An 18282-nucleotide genomic window follows, 5' to 3' on the forward strand; every position below is an offset into this window, starting at 1 on the left:
TTATTGCAACAAATTCGCAATGAAATATATCACATTTAAAAATTTTGCTGAATTGCAGAAAAATGAGGAACATTTTACATTTTCTCAAACAGGGTAAGGAACTTGGTTCCTCGCATAACTTCTGGCACAGACATCTGAGGGCATGGCCGTCCAAGAAGAAAATGTAGCCATTGATGCCATCTATCGACCACAGGTTAAAGATTGGCGATCCGTTGGATACCGACCGAGTTATAGGCAAAACTTGGTGCGAAAATGGGCCTTAGTGGTTTGACAAATTTATAGATTTTTTCAATTTTTTTCATTATTTTTTACCTTTTTTTAATTTAAAGCATTGTTTGAGTGAAAAGGAACTAATTGCAACTATTTCGCATTAAAATAAAACAAATTTTTAAATTTTGCTAAATTTCTCAAAAAAATGGCAAGGGGTACCCCTTATGAAATTTTCGAGTGGAAAATTTTTTTGAAATTTTTTTCTGATTTTTTATTCTTTTTTTAATTTAAAGCAATATTTGAGTGAAAAGAAACTTATTGCAACAAATTCGCAATGAAATATATCACATTTAAAAATTTTGCTGAATTGCAGAAAAATGAGGAACATTTTACATTTTCTCAAACAGGGTAAGGAACTTGGTTCCTCGCATAACTTCTGGCACAGACATCTGAGGGCATAGCCGTCCAAGAAGAAAATGTAGCCATTGATGCCATCTATCGACCACAGGCAAAGATTGGAGATCCGTTAGATACCGACCGAGTTATAGGCAAAATTTGGTGCAAAAATGAGGAAAATTTTACATTTTCTCAAACAGGGTAAGGAACTTGGTTCCTCGCATAACTTCTGGCACAGTCATCTGAGGGCATGGCCGTCCAAGAAGAAAATGTAGCCATTGATGCCATCTATCGACCACAGGTTAAAGATTTGCGATCCGTTGGATACCGACCGAGTTATAGGCAAAACTTGGTGCGAAAATGGGCCTTAGTGGATTGACAAATTTATAGATTTTTTCAATTTTTTTCATTATTTTTTACCTTTTTTTAATTTAAAGCATTGTTTGAGTGAAAAGGAACTCATTGCAACTATTTCGCATTAAAATAAAACAAATTTTTAAATTTTGCTAAATTTCTCAAAAAATGGCAAGGGGTACCCCTTATGAAATTTTCGAGTGGAAAATTTTTTTGAATTTTTTTTCTGATTTTTTATTCTTTTTTTAATTTAAAGCAATATTTGAGTGAAAAGAAACTTATTGCAACAAATTCGCAATAAAATATATCACATTTAAAAATTTTGCTGAATTGCAGAAAAATGAGGAACATTTTACATTTTCTCAAACAGGGTAAGGAACTTGGTTCCTCGCATAACTTCTGGCACAGACATCTGAGGGCATGGCCGTCCAAGAAGAAAATGTAGCCATTGATGCCATCTATCGACCACAGGCAAAGATTGGAGATCCGTTAGATACCGACCGAGTTATAGGCAAAATTTGGTGCAAAAATGAGGAAAATTTTACAATTTCTCAAACAGGGTAAGGAACTTGGTTCCTCACATAACTTCTGGCACAGACATCTGAGAGCATGGCCGTCCAAGAAGAAAATGTAGCCATTGATGCCATCTATCGACCACAGGCAAAGATTGGAGATCCGTTAGATACCGACCGAGTTATAGGCAAAACTTGGTGCGAAAATGAGCCTTAGTGGATTGACAAATTTATAGATTTTTTCAATTTTTTTCATTATTTTTTACCTTTTTTTAATTTAAAGCATTGTTTGAGTGAAAAGGAACTCATTGCAACAATTTCGCATTAAAATAAAACAAATTTTTAAATTTTGCTAAATTTCTCAAAAAAATGGCAAGGGGTACCCCTTATGAAATTTTTGAGTGAAAATTTTTTTGAAATTTTTTTCTGATTTTTTATTCTTTTTTTAATTTAAAGCAATATTTCAGTGAAAAGAAACTTATTGCAACAAATTCGCAATAAAATATATCACATTTAAAAATTTTGCTGAATTGCAGAAAAATGAGGAACATTTTACATTTTCTCAAACAGGGTAAGGAACTTGGTTCCTCGCATAACTTCTGGCACAGACATCTGAGGGCATGGCCGTCCAAGAAGAAAATGTAGCCATTGATGCCATCTATCGACCACAGGTTAAAGATTTGCGATCCGTTGGATACCGACCGAGTTATAGGCAAAACTTGGTGCGAAAATGGGCCTTAGTGGATTGACAAATTTATAGATTTTTTCAATTTTTTTCATTATTTTTTACCTTTTTTTAATTTAAAGCATTGTTTGAGTGGAAAGGAACTCATTGCAACAATTTCGCATTAAAATAAAACAAGTTTTTAAATTTTGCTAAATTTCTCAAAAAATGGCAAGGGGTACCCCTTATGAAATTTTCGAGTGGAAAATTTTTTTGAAATTTTTTTCTGATTTTTTATTCTTTTTTTAATTTAAAGCAATATTTGAGTGAAAAGAAACTTATTGCAACAAATTCGCAATAAAATATATCACATTTAAAAATTTTGCTGAATTGCAGAAAAATGAGGAACATTTTACATTTTCTCAAACAGGGTAAGGAACTTGGTTCCTCGCATAACTTCTGGCATAGGCATCTGAGAGCATGGCCGTCCAAGAAGAAAATGTAGCCATTGATGCCATCTATCGACCACAGGCAAAGATTGGAGATCCGTTAGATACCGACCGAGTTATTGGCAAAATTTGGTGCAAAAATGAGGAAAATTTTACATTTTCTCAAACAGGGTAAGGAACTTGGTTCCTCGCATAACTTCTGGCACAGTCATCTGAGGGCATGGCCGTCCAAGAAGAAAATGTAGCCATTGATGCCATCTATCGACCACAGGTTAAAGATTTGCGATCCGTTGGATACCGACCGAGTTATAGGCAAAACTTGGTGCGAAAATGGGCCTTAGTGGATTGACAAATTTATAGATTTTTTCATTTTTTTTCATTATTTTTTACCTTTTTTTAATTTAAAGCATTGTTTGAGTGAAAAGGAACTCATTGCAACTATTTCGCATTAAAATAAAACAAATTTTTAAATTTTGCTAAATTTCACAAAAAATGGCAAGGGGTACCCCTTATGAAATTTTCGAGTGGAAAATTTTTTTGAAATTTTTTTCTGATTTTTTATTCTTTTTTTAATTTAAAGCAATATTTGAGTGAAAAGAAACTTATTGCAACAAATTCGCAATAAAATATATCACATTTAAAAATTTTGCTGAATTGCAGAAAAATGAGGAACATTTTACATTTTCTCAAACAGGGTAAGGAACTTGGTTCCTCGCATAACTTCTGGCACAGACATCTGAGGGCATGGCCGTCCACGAAGAAAATGTAGCCATTGATGCCATCTATCGACCACAGGCAAAGATTGGAGATCCGTTAGATACCGACCAAGTTATAGGCAAAATTTGGTGCGAAAATGAGCCTTAGTGGATTGACAAATTTATAGATTTTTTCAATTTTTTTCATTATTTTTTACCTTTTTTTAATTTAAAGCATTGTTTGAGTGAAAAGGAACTAATTGCAACAATTTCGCATTAAAATAAAACAAATTTTTAAATTTTGCTAAATTTCTCAAAAAAATGGCAAGGGGTTAGCCTTATGAAATTTTCAAATTGAATTTTTCTTAATAATAGCTAAGGCTTGCGCTAAAATACACGTATAGCGACTTTTCGCAGGTTTTTAATATATGTTACGCATTTGTTACAAAGAAGCTTAGCTTGTAGCTAGCATGCGTTAAAAATCATTAAGTTTGCTTAGTGTTTTATTCATCATTTATTGATTTCAGTTTGTATGACAATTTAGAAGTTATAATGTTTCCTGACATCATTTACTTGCCTTTGCAGCCACAAGTTTTTTCGGGTTGATTCAAGAGTGACCCGTTTACTTGATATCACACAAAAGAGCGACTCCGCGTAGAACCCAGTGTTCCGGTGGTTTAGCTGTTTGCAACCATAGCGGCGTGATATAGTTCAAATCAGTTCGATTGGCCTTTTTATAGACTGGACACTGTAGAAGAAAAAGATAGTTTAGTTAAATATATGCAATGTGCCGAGAGTTTAGTGTTTAATGAACAAACCAGATTACACTTTACCTCGTATAGCTTTGGATCTTTTGGTGCAGTGGAATTGATGGCGTAAACGTGTATCACTGGCATGGGTGAGTACAGAACCTTGTTCGTGGCTTCCTGCAAACGGATGAACCGTTTGTCCCATCCAGCCCCATCTATGTACAGACCGTAAACATAAACTCCTTCCGGTGGTGTTACCTTGCACTCTTCCGTTAGCATCTGAGTTACGTCGTTATGAAGAGTGATCATATCCAACGCCCATCCCTTGTGGGCCCGTGCGACTTCCTGACGCATGGCGGTTAAGAATCCCTGCGGATTGAAAAATCCTGTCATCCAGAACATGTTGGGTCGTTTCCGGAAACACCAGCTATGGAATTGTGAATTTCTCTCTATCAGCTCGGTGAACCAGAACCCAAGTGAAGCCGAAGCCCAACTGCCCCGCTTCCAGACGGTCGGTACTCGGGCATCGTAGATGTTATCTAGCGCATCCCGGAGCTGCTCATTCATTATAATCACTCCGTCGATGGCTAACAGCAGATCGTCTAGCGTTTGACGCACGAGCAGTAAGATGCGCTGAATACGATCGATTTCTTGGCGCAAAAAGATATTCATGGACTCTTGATGGCCCATGATTCGTAAACGTTCCTTGACCGCATATGGATCGTATGGAGGAGGAACCTTGCCTAACATGTCATGCACCATTCGTGCAACAGCAACTTCACGAGTCTCACCACCACCGCCGGAAGATTCTGTAAACAAAAAATTGAATCAACTGTAGACTTATTCGCAGCATTTACTTTGTACGAAATTTTACCTTTTGGTTGAATAGAAAGGATCGTGTCTAAAATTTCCTTCGTTGTATTACTCTGGTATGTAATGTCGGCGTTTGAGTGCAATCCATAAACTTGCGGAGGATCGACGAGTGGCATGTTGTCGATCGCTTCAAGGTACTCCTCGATAGTCTTGAAGCGCATAATACGATACTCCCGGAAGAAGCGGAATGTTTCCTCAAACATTGCATCTGAGAACCAGACGCGGGCGAAGGTATTGAGCAACCGCTTGTCGTAGTCATCGGTAACACGGCCACCGTACTGCACCTCGCCTAACATGTAGCGCATTGTTTTCCAGCTTACACGGCCCACTTTTGGGTCCAGTGTATCCAGATGGTTCTGTACAAACATGCAGCTTGCAAGCCAATCGGCAGAATTGAACTCATATGGAATGTTCCATCCCAAGGGACCAAACTTTCGTCGTTCTTGTACAACCGTATGAAGAAACGATATGCCATATATCAGTGGCACATAGAGTAAGGAGTCACTGTATTCAAACATCTCCAACGACATCGACGCGTAGGTCCGCTTCAAGCCGGCCTTCACGCCGGACGGTGGCTCGTTGGTGAATTTCAACGCCATCTGTAGAAATGTGATCGGGAACTGCGGATGTGGTTCGGTCGTCATCCAAATGCGGAAATTTTCGTGATACGCTGTAGGGCCTAATCGTTCCAAATCCAATATCTGCAACATTAGCTCATTCATGTACTCCAATCCAAGATGGCAATTCTGCAGTAATACCCATGAACCTTCTTCTAACGAGGTACCGACAAGCTTGCGTGCATGCACCTCCTGTCCCTGGCCCATAGAAATTGAACGGCACTTGAAACCATTCTTTTTGGCCAAATTTTCAATGCTAGGCGTCGGATCGGAACCCATAGACAAAAAGCAAACTAACGGTGTCAAAGGCCGGCTCTCCTCGAGCAGTGCGTCGTAATTGATGATAACTGGATCCGCAAAACGTTCACCAAGTGACATGCCAAGATACCGTCGACTTTGAAAGAGTGTTCTGTCCGGACACCAGGCTCGGATAAGCAACAGACGTCGGAAGGCATCCATCGATTGGTAGCCTCCTTCCGGCGGTAAAGGCTCCTCTTCAGGTGCTTCTTTCGAGAACCACGCTTTCCAACCTTTCTCGTTACTACGTATGCTATCGAGGAGAGCACCGAAATGATCGAGCTTGGAAAGTTGCACCAAATTTAACCAAGTCACGTCGGCTATCCACTTGAATGGTTTCTCCGGACATGTATTTATGTCCAACGCAGCTCCTCCTTTGATGAATGTTTGGAACTCCGCATGCGTTACTGTCTTCCGATCCAGATCGATATTTAGTGCCATCAGCAGAACGAAAAGGTATTTGTGTACTTCATACAATCCTCGGCACACATACCGGAAGATATCATATGTGAGGTATTCGATGATGTTGTTAATGCGCCTAGTTGGTACCGGATGCCGATCAGAGCGTGACATGGAAATATCAAACCGTTCGAGAAACTGTACAAGTGAAGTCTGATACATGTTGTTCACCATGGTCATACTGCATATAAGAAAATACAAGACACTGCCTCTCGCAGCTACAGGTCGATACTCTTCGCGAGCTCGATTGATTTTGATTTCCGTTTCCCGAGCGATCTTTAGCTTCTCACGCACTTCAATGGAAGTGATCTTGCTGGTATTCAACACTCCTATTACTGTTACATCGTCTACCAAACTACCTTGTGTGGTGGAAAGTTTGTGTAGCAGATTAGCTTCCAGTTCCTGCATTTTACGACGATTTGCAGTAACATCCTTGATCAAGTTCGTACGTTCTGATTCCAGCTCCCGTTTCTCTGTAAGGATCACTCGCCCCAACAATTGATCTTCTAAACCTCGCATCGTAACGGTAAAATCAATTATAGATGTTCGAGCTGAGACTTCCGGCGTGTACAGTGGGTTCGGTAGTTTTGTGGTCATATACATGCGGAATGAATCATTCACATCCACTTCTTTGTCGCCTACCTTCACCTTAAACGTATTGCCCATTTTGATGAAGTTCTTTTCCAACACATTATCCAGTACGGGGTCGAGTTCTTCGCCAATATCCTCTATCAGCATGGGATAACCAAGTGACACACAGTCTTCAATATGATTTCGAAAGTATTTGTGATTGAGCGAAGTCACCACTAGCCCGAAATCGTTTTCCTTGTTCCTGATCCACATTTTTCCTTGTGATTGTGGATCTATAAGCAATGGATAGCGGGCTGCCTTCGTCACTATGATTCCATTCTGAATCGAAAGCTCATCATTCGGTAATCCCTGCAAGTTCCACTCTCCAATGGTTGCAGGGTCGGTAAGATTTTCCGTAATATTGATAATTCTGGAAACTGGGATCCTACGTTTGCTAAGTTCGCTTTGCCAACTCGTCTGAAGTGCAGTGCGATACTCCTGATTGAATGGCCCGGTGTAGGAAAGAAACCCGGTTAGAATTAGCACATCGCCTACAAGTCGTTCCGTTTCGTCTTTAAATTGCTCCAACTGTTCCGTCCATCGAACTCGCTCATCAGCCAACCCATCTATCAGTGCGGATGCCGCATCCATCTTGTCTTGACATTGTTTCGCATCATCCAGCACGGCTTTTTTCTTTGCCATCGCCTCGTCAAACATTTGCTGAACCACGGCCAGTTCCTCCTCTTTAGCTTTTAGCAGCGCCTCTGCGGCACCCTTCTCTGCCATGGCAATGTCTAGCTTCTTCTGCTGTCGAACCAAGTTGGCCTTCAATGGTAAAACGTCCTTATTTACGTCGTAGAAGTCAGCCATGGCAACAGTCCACTTCAGTAAACCGGCCACGTTGCCGCACGCTGCCTTAGCCGCCTCAAACGTGTATAGATGATAGTTGAAATACGGCATCATCAGATCGACCGTTTCAGCGTTGATGAGATCTGCTTGGTAACGAACAATTTTTCCTAGAAAACCAGTGTCAGCCATTACTTTTAGTGACTGTTCCCAAGAGGCTAGCATAAACTGGCGTTCTTCATCCGGTTTCACAGGAGCCATTCTTCTTCCGAACAATATTAGCACAACGTCCATGATCAATGTGATCAGGTACGGTGGTTTACCGAGCTTCCGCACCGTCGCAATATCAGCTCCCGTTACAGTTTTTAGGGCGGCTTCGGCTTGTTCTAGCGCCGGTCTCGCTGCTTCAAGTTTGTCCTCCGCGACCAGCGTATCTGCTTGGATTTGCTCTACCAGTATGTCAGCTTTGTTCTTTACCACTAGCACGTCGGCTTTTACCACCTCGGCCGCACGCTGGGACTCTGTCACGGAGGCTAATACAACTTCCGCCGCTTTAGTGGCGATGACAATATCTTTCTCCTTTTCCTCCAGTTCTACGCGCAGCACATCAACAGATTTGGCTGCCTCAATAAGTTTTACCAATCCTGTTTGCATGCGTCCTGCTAGAATTGCAATGTTTTCGTGCTTTTGCCTGTAGATCACCTTGTAACCTTCCAAGAACGAAAGGAACGATTTGGGCGTTACGTGTGCTTGTCGGCGGAATCGTTCAAAATATTCGAGGCAAATCTCAGCCACACGGTTTTGCACGAATGCCATAATTTCGATCAAGCGCATCTTAACGTCGGCGGAGCATACGATATTGTAGTCGCGCAGGAAATGCGTCGACACGGCTATAAGCGCATCCTCCGGCCACCGCTGGAACCAGTCAATAGTACAGCCCGAGATAAGACCGGGAAACTTGAGTGATCGATTACGGAACTTTTCTCCGACTGGCGAGAAACAGAGTACAATGTGCAGATTGGCTCGAGCTCGCGAGATGAAGAAATCGTACAGATTATCTTGCGTAGGAATGCGCTTGGGATCGACTTTCTTCATTACCGGTATAAGTTCATTGGTAATTTGATCGATTTCGTCCTTCGGAAAAAGATTAGCAATTTCACCCGAGCTGAGTACGTTGTTAATGTACTCCAGGAAGCCTTCGTCCTTGATGTCATTATCGGTAAAAATGAACGTTATTCCTTGACCATCAACACCGGACACACGATATAGATACTTGAGATCTTCCATTAGGTTATTCACATTGTAGGCTCTAGTTAGCGTGATTTGGTAAAACTTGTAGCCCGCAATGAAAGATGCCAGACGAGTTAAGCTCTGTTTCCCTGATCCACCTACACCGACTAGCAGTGCGTTCCCGCGTGGAGTTCCTATAATACGCGAGATGATCATCAAATGGATTAAGGCATCGCGGAAGAACACCAAGTCCATTGTGGCTCCTCGTATCTGTTCGTTGTACAGTTCCAGAAACATTTTAATCCGAGCTGTCGTTTCATCGAAACCTGGCATTTCTTCATACAGTTTGGGCGGTTCTAAACTGACATCATCTCCTTCTTCGCCTGTCGGTTCCGGTGCATCCCGGAGAAAGTCGACAAAGAACTGTTCTTCTTCCTGATAGTGTACAAAATCTGGCCCAAGTTCCTGTTCAGCTACCGACCGCAAATGGTGCACAAACCAAGAACGATCTTCAAAATTGGTAAATCTATCCGCTATCACTCGTGTGCATTCGTGCCTCCAGAGCTGCAATACAAATTGGATAAAAAAGAATGATTGTTACATTTGGCAGCTGTTACCCAGATGCAACTGTTGCATTCACACACATACGTTTATGGCTGTTTGAATGGTTCCACACTGTTCCGATTTGACTTTCAGCATGCCTTCCCATATTCGAGAAAGATCTCGCAGGTTGAATACGTAATGGAATTTGGCCGGTGTTGGCAGCATCTTTACCTTTGTTGCTTGCCATATTTTGCGTGTTAATGGAACAAGCTGAGGAACAAACCGAACCAGCATTTCATTGAACCGAGTGTCACAGAAGTATCCTTCACCAAGCACACCGAATATTTTATCCATCGACTTGTTGCTTGGAATAGCGCAGTTGAAAATGCAAAATTGACGCTTTAGCCGAGGTGGTATGTCGTTTCTACCACCACCCGGATGAATCATTGCGGCTAACATTTGAATGTCCAGCACAGTTAAGAAATCGCCAGGTTTGTCCAACGAATAAAAACCACGATTTTCCATCAGCTGGCGCACGATCTCATTCGTTACTTGGTCACCCCACTCGTTTACGATCGGCATGTTGATATCATCGACAAAGATGGACATCTTGCGTTGTTGCGGCGGTCCATAGGTTGTGCCAACGCGTTTCTCCACGTACGATTCGATGATCCGCTGGAACATGTTTGGCGTGGTGGCAGATGAAAAGTTAAAGCTTTTCGATAGATGATATTCGGGATCGTACTGCAACATGTAGCCCTTGATCATGACGGTTTTGCCTGTGCCTTGTTCACCGATCAACAGAACCGCTTTACTTTGTCTTGCAACCAAGTCGATAAGAAATGAAGTGCGCACATTGTCCACGTTTGGCACTAGGATACTGGCGAACTCCGGAACGCTGTCACTAGGGTAGATATATTCCTCCACACGTTCGTTCCAATGTTGCCAATTACCCTCTGCTGATACGACATATTCGAAAATGGTTTCTCCCGGTTGTAACTTTGGCCATTCTGTATATGAATCACAATGAAGGAAGTAATGCCCAACATAAGTTGAATGTATTTGTACAACATTTAGCATACTCACTCATTTTGGATGGGTGTCTCGCTATAAATTCTCCCATAGTTTCACGATCCTCCAGCTCAAGTACGGCACCTAAAGACCACATCAACGAAAACAAAAACAGTCTCTCCACATGAGCATCCGTCAAGTCAGCTGATGTTTCGTTTTCATTCCGTGGGGCCAATAATCCTTCCAGGAGATCACAGCACTGCCGAATGTAAATTGCTTCTAGTATCTTCATTTTTGCTTTAAGTTTCGTTTGAACGAATTCATGCAAATCGTTGTAAATTTTGAGAAACAAGCGCCTCAATAGATCACTCTGATCTGCTGGTTTAGTTTTGAGCCAACCGTTCAAAATCGGTTCCCACTTCATGACGGACGCACTCATGAATACCATGCCCATGCGACTCACGGTAGCGGGTGACGCGTTATCTACGTTGTCGGGCTCAAAGACTAGCTTTGCGTTCGGAGCCATCGTAATACGATCGCCATTTGCCAGAGTTAGTGTTTTGTTATCGTCGAGTACGGAATTCAAGTTCTCGATCCACACCGCATCGACTGGTCCATCTAGTACAAGCCACACAAAGTCCGTTTTCTTCACCTTCAGCGTTCGGCGCCACAAGGTCGAAAAGATTCCATCCGTCCAGTCATTTGTGGCCACGTCGAGCCTTCCAAACATCTGGGGAGCGGTGATCGCTTTCGGGTTCATACGAATCTCCTTGTGCGGCACGCCCAGCTCGGTGAAACTCTTCAGCAGTGTCAATATACACTGCGTCTTGCCCGCTCCGGTAGGTCCAAGTGTCATGAGACCGTGTCGCACAAGGGACGTTTCATACAACTGAATTACTTTCAAATTCCACTCGGGATGGTTCATCAGCCCAAGAGATTCTGCACTGTTAGCTATGGCTTTCTGCAGCTCTTTATAACTAGAAGTGCTAAGCTTTATGCCCGGGAATAGGTCCTCAATCAGTGAAATAAACAAAGGCTCATCCTCATCAACCAGCTTCGAAACATTCATATCACGTAACACACGCATTACGATGGTTTCCTCCGTATCGGTGGGATTCGCTCGCTTCTGTGCGCCCAGCGTTCTCAGAACAGACAAAATGTTCCGTAAGCCGAAATCGTAATGAACCTGTTTCGACAGTTGTTCCTCGCAAAGTTTGTATAGCGTAAAGAATTTTCGAGCAAGTATGACATTGTCCTTAAAACCGCAGCTAGCCAATTTAACACGCATAATAATCTGCCGATCAGGAACCATCATTGCAACGGAGCGAAACATGATTTTCAAGTTCTCCGGTAGCTCCTGTCGTCCTGCGTATCCGGGATTCATAGTAATGAAGAGACCGAATTCTGGATTTAATGAAACTGTGTCGCCATCACTAAATAAGAAAGATGTCTTCTTTTCCTTCCTAGCGGTGAGTACGATGCTTTGAAATAGAACGAAGAAATTATGTTTTTGCATGTTTAACTAGTAAAGTATGTTGCTACTACTTACTGGATTTGTTGTGCTGCTACGGACAAAACAGGAAGCTCGATACGATTGAACTCATCAAAACAACCCCAGGAACCAGATTGAGCGAGACCTTTGTAAATACGACCCAAGCCACGGAAATCCATCTGATCTGAGCAGTTGAAGACCACTACCAGCTTTCCTAATGCGCGACCCATATCCTTGGTGGTTTCTGTCTTCCCTGTTCCTGCAGGACCAGCTGGTGCTCCGCCCATTGACATACCGATTGCTTGGGCAAGCGTGATATAGCACCGATCAGTTAGCGGTGTGATGGCCAATCGCTCCGTTACGCCAAGATATTCGTTTTGATAAATGAAATCCACGTCCGTTATCTTCACAATTACGTCGTCCGTTTCTTCGATATAGTAAAACCGGGCCTGTTTTTGCCACTCAAAATCCAATGCCGTTCGAATACGGAATCGCACCAAATCGTCGAAAATGTCGCGTTGATGAACGTGTATGGTAACCATTGTTTCGAACCGAATGCGTTCCAATTTCGTTAAATCCTTTACCGTCAGCTCGATCAGACTGTTCAGGAGATTTAGGAACTTATTGTTCGTAACACGCATAATCGCTTTGTCCACTCGACACCTGCTAAGGGCTATTTCGGCTTCGTTTGTCCATAACAATTGAACTCCTACGAGTCCCGCCTGGCCGCAAAATTCTTGGAACCCGGCGATAAAATTGAAGTCAGGACTAGCAAGGCAGTGTGCCATTTGAGTTAATATTGTTCGAATGGTATCTTGCATTTCACCTAGCAGACTACCGAGCCACATCTCCACTCCGCCAGTACAGAACACAGGATTAGTCAAGGGAACACGCTCTCCGTTATCCGAATAAAGCGCTATGATTTTTCCAAACGTTTTTTCATCAAACTCCACCTTAGCAACTGCGTCGAAAATGCTTAATAGATGTGCTTGAATGGAAGTCGGATCAGAACTTTGGCCAAGAATTTCCAGCAATACAGGATCGGAGATGAAGAAAAAGCGTGGAAATAGGAGTCGCTTCGATTCAAGGTATCCGGTAAGGGACTTTTGGCAAGTCTCTAGCTGTTCCAGCAAAGAAGTTAGAGTGTACGACATGACGTCTTCACCCGTACAGCACTGAACTACGTTTGGATTATCACGGGCGCGGAACATTATACGCACCCAACTCTTGTCGATTCCTGCAAATCTTTTCGCATCCTGTGGCAACTGCTTAGAAATATCACCGCCGACGAACACAGCCTCCAAGTATATCCACAGGTTCTGCACTTGTAACCATTTCTCAAGAATTTCTCCAGTGTTCACCAACTTGTGCAACCACATCATGATATCCTTCTTAAAGTGTGCATTGAATCGATTTGATGCTAACGAGTTGACGATCATGATACTATCCTCGAGCATCGATATGATCTCGACGGTTTCTGCAGGTTTGATAAGCAGCTCGCCGCGTGTTTTAAAGCCAGTAAACTGTAGGTTCACCGTAGACCACTCAGCGACGATCGTGCGCAGCTTGGTATCGATATCATTCTCCTTCACAGCACCAATACACGTGTCTTCGATGTCGTCAGAAAACTTGAGCAGCGGTGCTTCCATAATGTTGCCTAAAGTAAACGTCGGCGATGTAACGTCAAATTTACAATCCAGCATCTGTTCCAACTTTTCCCAGTGACGGTCTTTCATTGCTTCGTTGCACATAAGCTCCAACAGTGGGCAACTATTGTTGAAATCATCAATCTTCATCTTCAACTCAATATAAGCGGGCCAATCTTTCATCGCTTTTGGAAGCTTTCGGCATCTGTTCTGGAAATCGGTTAGTTCTGCATTTATGTCCTCTATGTTCACATCCTGCCATGGGGTTTCGTAATACTGATCAATACTTTTCATCACTTGCAGGTACAGTGAATACAGTTTGTTGAGCAGGTTGAATTCTTTCTTCCGCTTGTGCAGCACCGGATAGTCGTTCACTATCAGCCCCAAGAACGCTTCACCGTTCGCGTACATTTCGAACTTGCGCCACAGCTCGTCGAATTGTCCCTGGAACATGAGCAGTCGATCGCTAGCTTCTTTTGCAGGTATACCTTCCTCCATTGGGCCGTTCGTTTCAAACTCTTGATCAAATCCGGTGATTTCTTCGTTGAATTTTGCCACTCCTGCAGCTAGTTCTCGTTGCAGCGGTACCTGCAAGGCTATAATGTCGTTTTCGACTTTTTCCACTAATTTGATCATCGCCTTGAATGTGTCGCGAATACCATAGACACTATCCACTTGTTCCTGGGTTATTTCGAGCTGCTCAAAGTCGGCCAATGTGCGATAGGTTTGCTCGATGAACGTAAGATCAACATCGATAAAGGAAAAGTTATCCTGCACCGTTTGCAAACAGTCCATTGCCATGCGAATGTCGTCCAAATCAGTGAGCGTACGTTTGAGAGTTTCATCGTGTTGCATGATAAAGGCAACTATTTCTTCTATCCGGGTGTTATAGAAAGCAAGGAAGCGCCGAAGCACAAGCTCAACAACAGCGTCTAGTTTGATGACAATCGGCCCAATGTGACTGCTGTACTTGACGGATGCAAGATCTTCCTTGATCTTTTCGAATAGTTCCGGTTTTGCTTCTGGTGCGATAGTGAACAAATTTTGTTTCCAAAGGTACTCGTAATGGGTGTACACATGCTTCAACACATAGTTCACATCGGGTTTCAGAAGGAACATTCCGCCATCAAATTCATGCTTCATTCTGGTTACCTCTTTGTGCTCCGATAGGAGTTTAAACCAATCCCGTTCCGCACGCTGTTCCGCCAGCACTGGTCGCCGCGTTTTCCTCTCGGTCGACTTTGCTTGCCGGCCCCAGGTCGAAATGGCGTAAAACGTTTCTATCACATTCAGCACAACTCTATCAAATGCAAGCTGTATGTCCTCCAGAGATGGTATGATGTCGCAGCAATCCCCTTGCAGTTGCATTGCGGTTACGATGAGCGGTTGAATCTCGCTTAAAATAGCCGCCTTGTTTAGCTGTAAGCGCACCAACTCGAGCCTGGTGCGTAATTTTTCTAACGAATTCTTTACCATATGTACAAACACGTTTATAATTCGATTGTTAAAATATGCAAACAGTTCCATGCAGTCAATGTGCAGTGTACTAACGTCGTAATTTAATGCTCCATAGTCCTGGAAAAGTGCTTCCAGGTGTGCCTCCGGAGTCGGATTAGCAGGCGTTTTATACAGCTTATCGAAGCGAATCCAATCGAACTTGTCTGTTGGGAGTTGTTCCTCTTTGCGCCTATTTTCGTCGTTAATTTCACCAAGCGGAAGTTGATATCTCCGAATACCACGATCATCAGTATCTGGAACTTGTATTTTTTGGACAAACTTGTTGATCAATTCTATAACTGCACCTTCCATGGCCTGTGATTTCTTTTCCAGGTAAACTTGCACCGATTGACGGTATCGGTTGTTCATGTCGTAGAACTCATTAGGATCCACTGGATCAGCAGGAAGCGTAAGGAGGTCTGTGCTCTCAAAGGAATTCAACGTGTCTTCAACACGAGCCTGCCAAATATCATGAACTTCCTTGTAGAATTGTTCCGTCTCCACCAGTGTGCTTTCAACATCGTCCAGATATGTGTCAATATTCAAGGACTCCCACGTAATGACACACAAGCCGGGCAGGAACACTTTGTCCAGTTTCACCAACATCGTTCTCATCAAAGGTAAAAATATGGGAGGAATGGCTAAACGGAGCTCATTATTCTGGCGCAGTAGATGCTTGGCTCTTTCAAAGCGTCGATCGATTTGCTCTTTGTTTTGCACGAGAACAATTGTGAAATCTGGCACGCTCATACCAAGCTTAAGAACTACTTCCGTTTCTCTGATGACTTGCTTGATCCACGGATGGAAGTTTAGCTCCAACCAGTTATCTGTATCACGCTTACGGTACACCGGTGTGGATAGTTTGTTTCTTGCCTTCTCTGCAAACATCATCCATGCTTTATGGTGTAGCAGTTCGTAGTGAATCAACACTTCACTCAGATAGTTGTAATATTTAATGCAGAGTTGCGCCTTCCGATGATTTAAGACACACGATCGATTCTTCAGGGACGCAAGCGGCACATCCATTTGACGAAACAATGCTCGAGCCCACATAATGCGTCCAACCGTTTCTGGAACACCGTACGGAACTGGTGGACTGGCCCGATTCTCATTGTATATATCTTTAAACTGAAAGATTTCTTTTTCCAGCATCACTGCAACATCCAGATAGCGTCGATCGATGCACAAACAATCGAGTTGCAGTTTCTCAAATCTCTTCAAGATCAAAAGGCTACCGTCGACGGTACACTCGTTGGCTAGTTGGGCTTTGAGATACTTTTGTAGCCCCGATTCAGCTATTTCAACCTCTTTCAGATAGCATTCATAGTCCGTGTCAAACTGATGCTCGGTATAAATCAGAGGATCATACGGTTTCGAGATGAGCGCTTCGTACGCGGCTTTAATCCGACCTGAAAAAACGTCTGTCCCATAAATGGCCACCTGGTCGATAACTTCATACTTCAGAAACAACTCCATGACCTCCAGTATTCGGGCTAAGCGTAACTTGAAATGGTTCAATTTTCCAAAAATAAACACTTTGGAGCATTCCCACGGTGTTTCGCTAGGACTATTCTGCATGTTCTGCACCGTTTGATTATAGCTGTCCCGAAATGCAGCGTCCAGCTGGTGGCAAATGGTGATTTTACTTATCAGCATTGTCTTGGGCTGTTGATATATTCGGATCGTTCCACGATCGGTCAGAAAGAGCCTGCAGTTGATGATGATCTGATTTGCAATCTTTGTCAGCAGTCCTGTTATTCGATCCGACGTGTTGTAGTACATGGACGATTTGTATACATGGCGAATTACTTCCAGCAGGCTCGGAATGCTACGTGTTGCTTCCTGGGGGTTACACCGGTACAAAGGGTCCCAAAAACGTTCGATGGAGCTGATGAAGCGTACGTTATCTCGAGACTCGATCAACTTGCCGGACAGTTCTGCCGCTAAACCGTCCCAAACTTTGACCAGCTTGGCGCGAGATATTTTCAAAGATTCCAAAAATTGTAAAAAAATTTTACTCTCGGTAAATTCACTGATTGATGTGTAGCGCGTCAGTATGGTACGCCAATATTCCAGCTCAACCAGCGGTCCCGCGTGATGGGGCGATTGTTCGATCTGATCACCCTGCGTAAGTGCATGCTGTACTTGCTCCATCCATCTACTAAAAATGTGCTCAACACGACTCATCCGTTCTTTATCGCGCGCTGTTTCTGCTATTTGGACGGCAGTTAACAGAAAGCCCAGATACAAATCGCGGTCCACATCAAACACGATTCGTTGTGAGATGTCCTTTTCTGTGCTTTTGAGGAAATTAATGAATCGATTCACGCCGTACTTGAAGTTGCTCTTTTGAACATCATTGCAATGCCCGTAGTCGCGGATATCATCGACGGCTGGCTTAAGAACTTTCTCCAAGATCGATACCAAACAGTAGACAATCGAGCTGCCGGAAGGAATTGTGATGTAGGTGAATAAGATTTCCTACAAAGATAAATCGTTTGAGCGTGTTCCTTGATAAACATAACTAATAAGGCTGACCATTACTTACATCGCTAAGTCCTTTGGTTTCAATTGGTTTAGCATTACTGTGCCGAGTCACTCCTACACAGACCACCGTCACTTTATCATTGCGTCCATCCGTGATCCAAACTTGCATAGTGGACTGCTTTACCTTCGCATTGTATCTTCCCGTATCCATCCCTGGCGGAGCGCACATACCATGGAACAGTAGCAACGCCTTCACACCGTCTGGCTCGAAGAAGCTGTCCAGCAGCTGCACATCGTACATACGATCCGCAACACATTCCGCAACATAGTCTTGATCTTCGGCTAAAATATACGCACCCACCTCTAGCACGTGTCGATGCTTGGTGGACAAGATGTTGAGACGTTCGGAGCGAGCCTCTTTGGATTTCTCAAGTCGCTGCTGAATTTCTTGCTCCTCCGTAATCTTCGGTGGACTTCCGCGTCTTCGTTTGACCAATTGTACCACATTGCCAATTTTCGTACTAACACCAATCACATTCAACACTTTCTTCAGATGGCGGTCTGGATCGGGATCCGTCATTTTGACCTCAGTGATGTAAGTTCTCACTCGACAGTTTCCGGTATAGGTATGTGACGGATACGTGTATGGAGAAATCGAAACTTCAATGGTTACTAGATTTCTTAC

General features: G+C 43.0%; 1 protein-coding gene across 1 annotated transcript; it reads right to left on the reverse strand.

Moving 5' to 3' along the window:
• Positions 1 to 3770: 3770 nt before the first annotated feature.
• Positions 3771 to 18265, reverse strand: LOC125768223 (dynein axonemal heavy chain 8). The gene is made up of 7 exons (XM_049435587.1): positions 17659 to 18265; positions 12025 to 17591; positions 10551 to 11956; positions 9570 to 10474; positions 4904 to 9485; positions 4114 to 4838; positions 3771 to 4028 (listed from the first exon to the last, which is right to left on the reverse strand). The coding sequence occupies exons 1-7, from the start codon at positions 18175 to 18177 to the stop codon at positions 3903 to 3905; spliced, it is 13830 nt and encodes a 4609-aa protein (XP_049291544.1). The 5' UTR covers positions 18178 to 18265; the 3' UTR covers positions 3771 to 3902.
• Between the last annotated feature and the right edge of the window lie 17 nt (positions 18266 to 18282).

This window comes from Anopheles funestus, chromosome 3RL (genome assembly GCF_943734845.2).
Source record: "Anopheles funestus chromosome 3RL, idAnoFuneDA-416_04, whole genome shotgun sequence".
NCBI lineage: Eukaryota > Metazoa > Arthropoda > Insecta > Diptera > Culicidae > Anopheles > Anopheles funestus.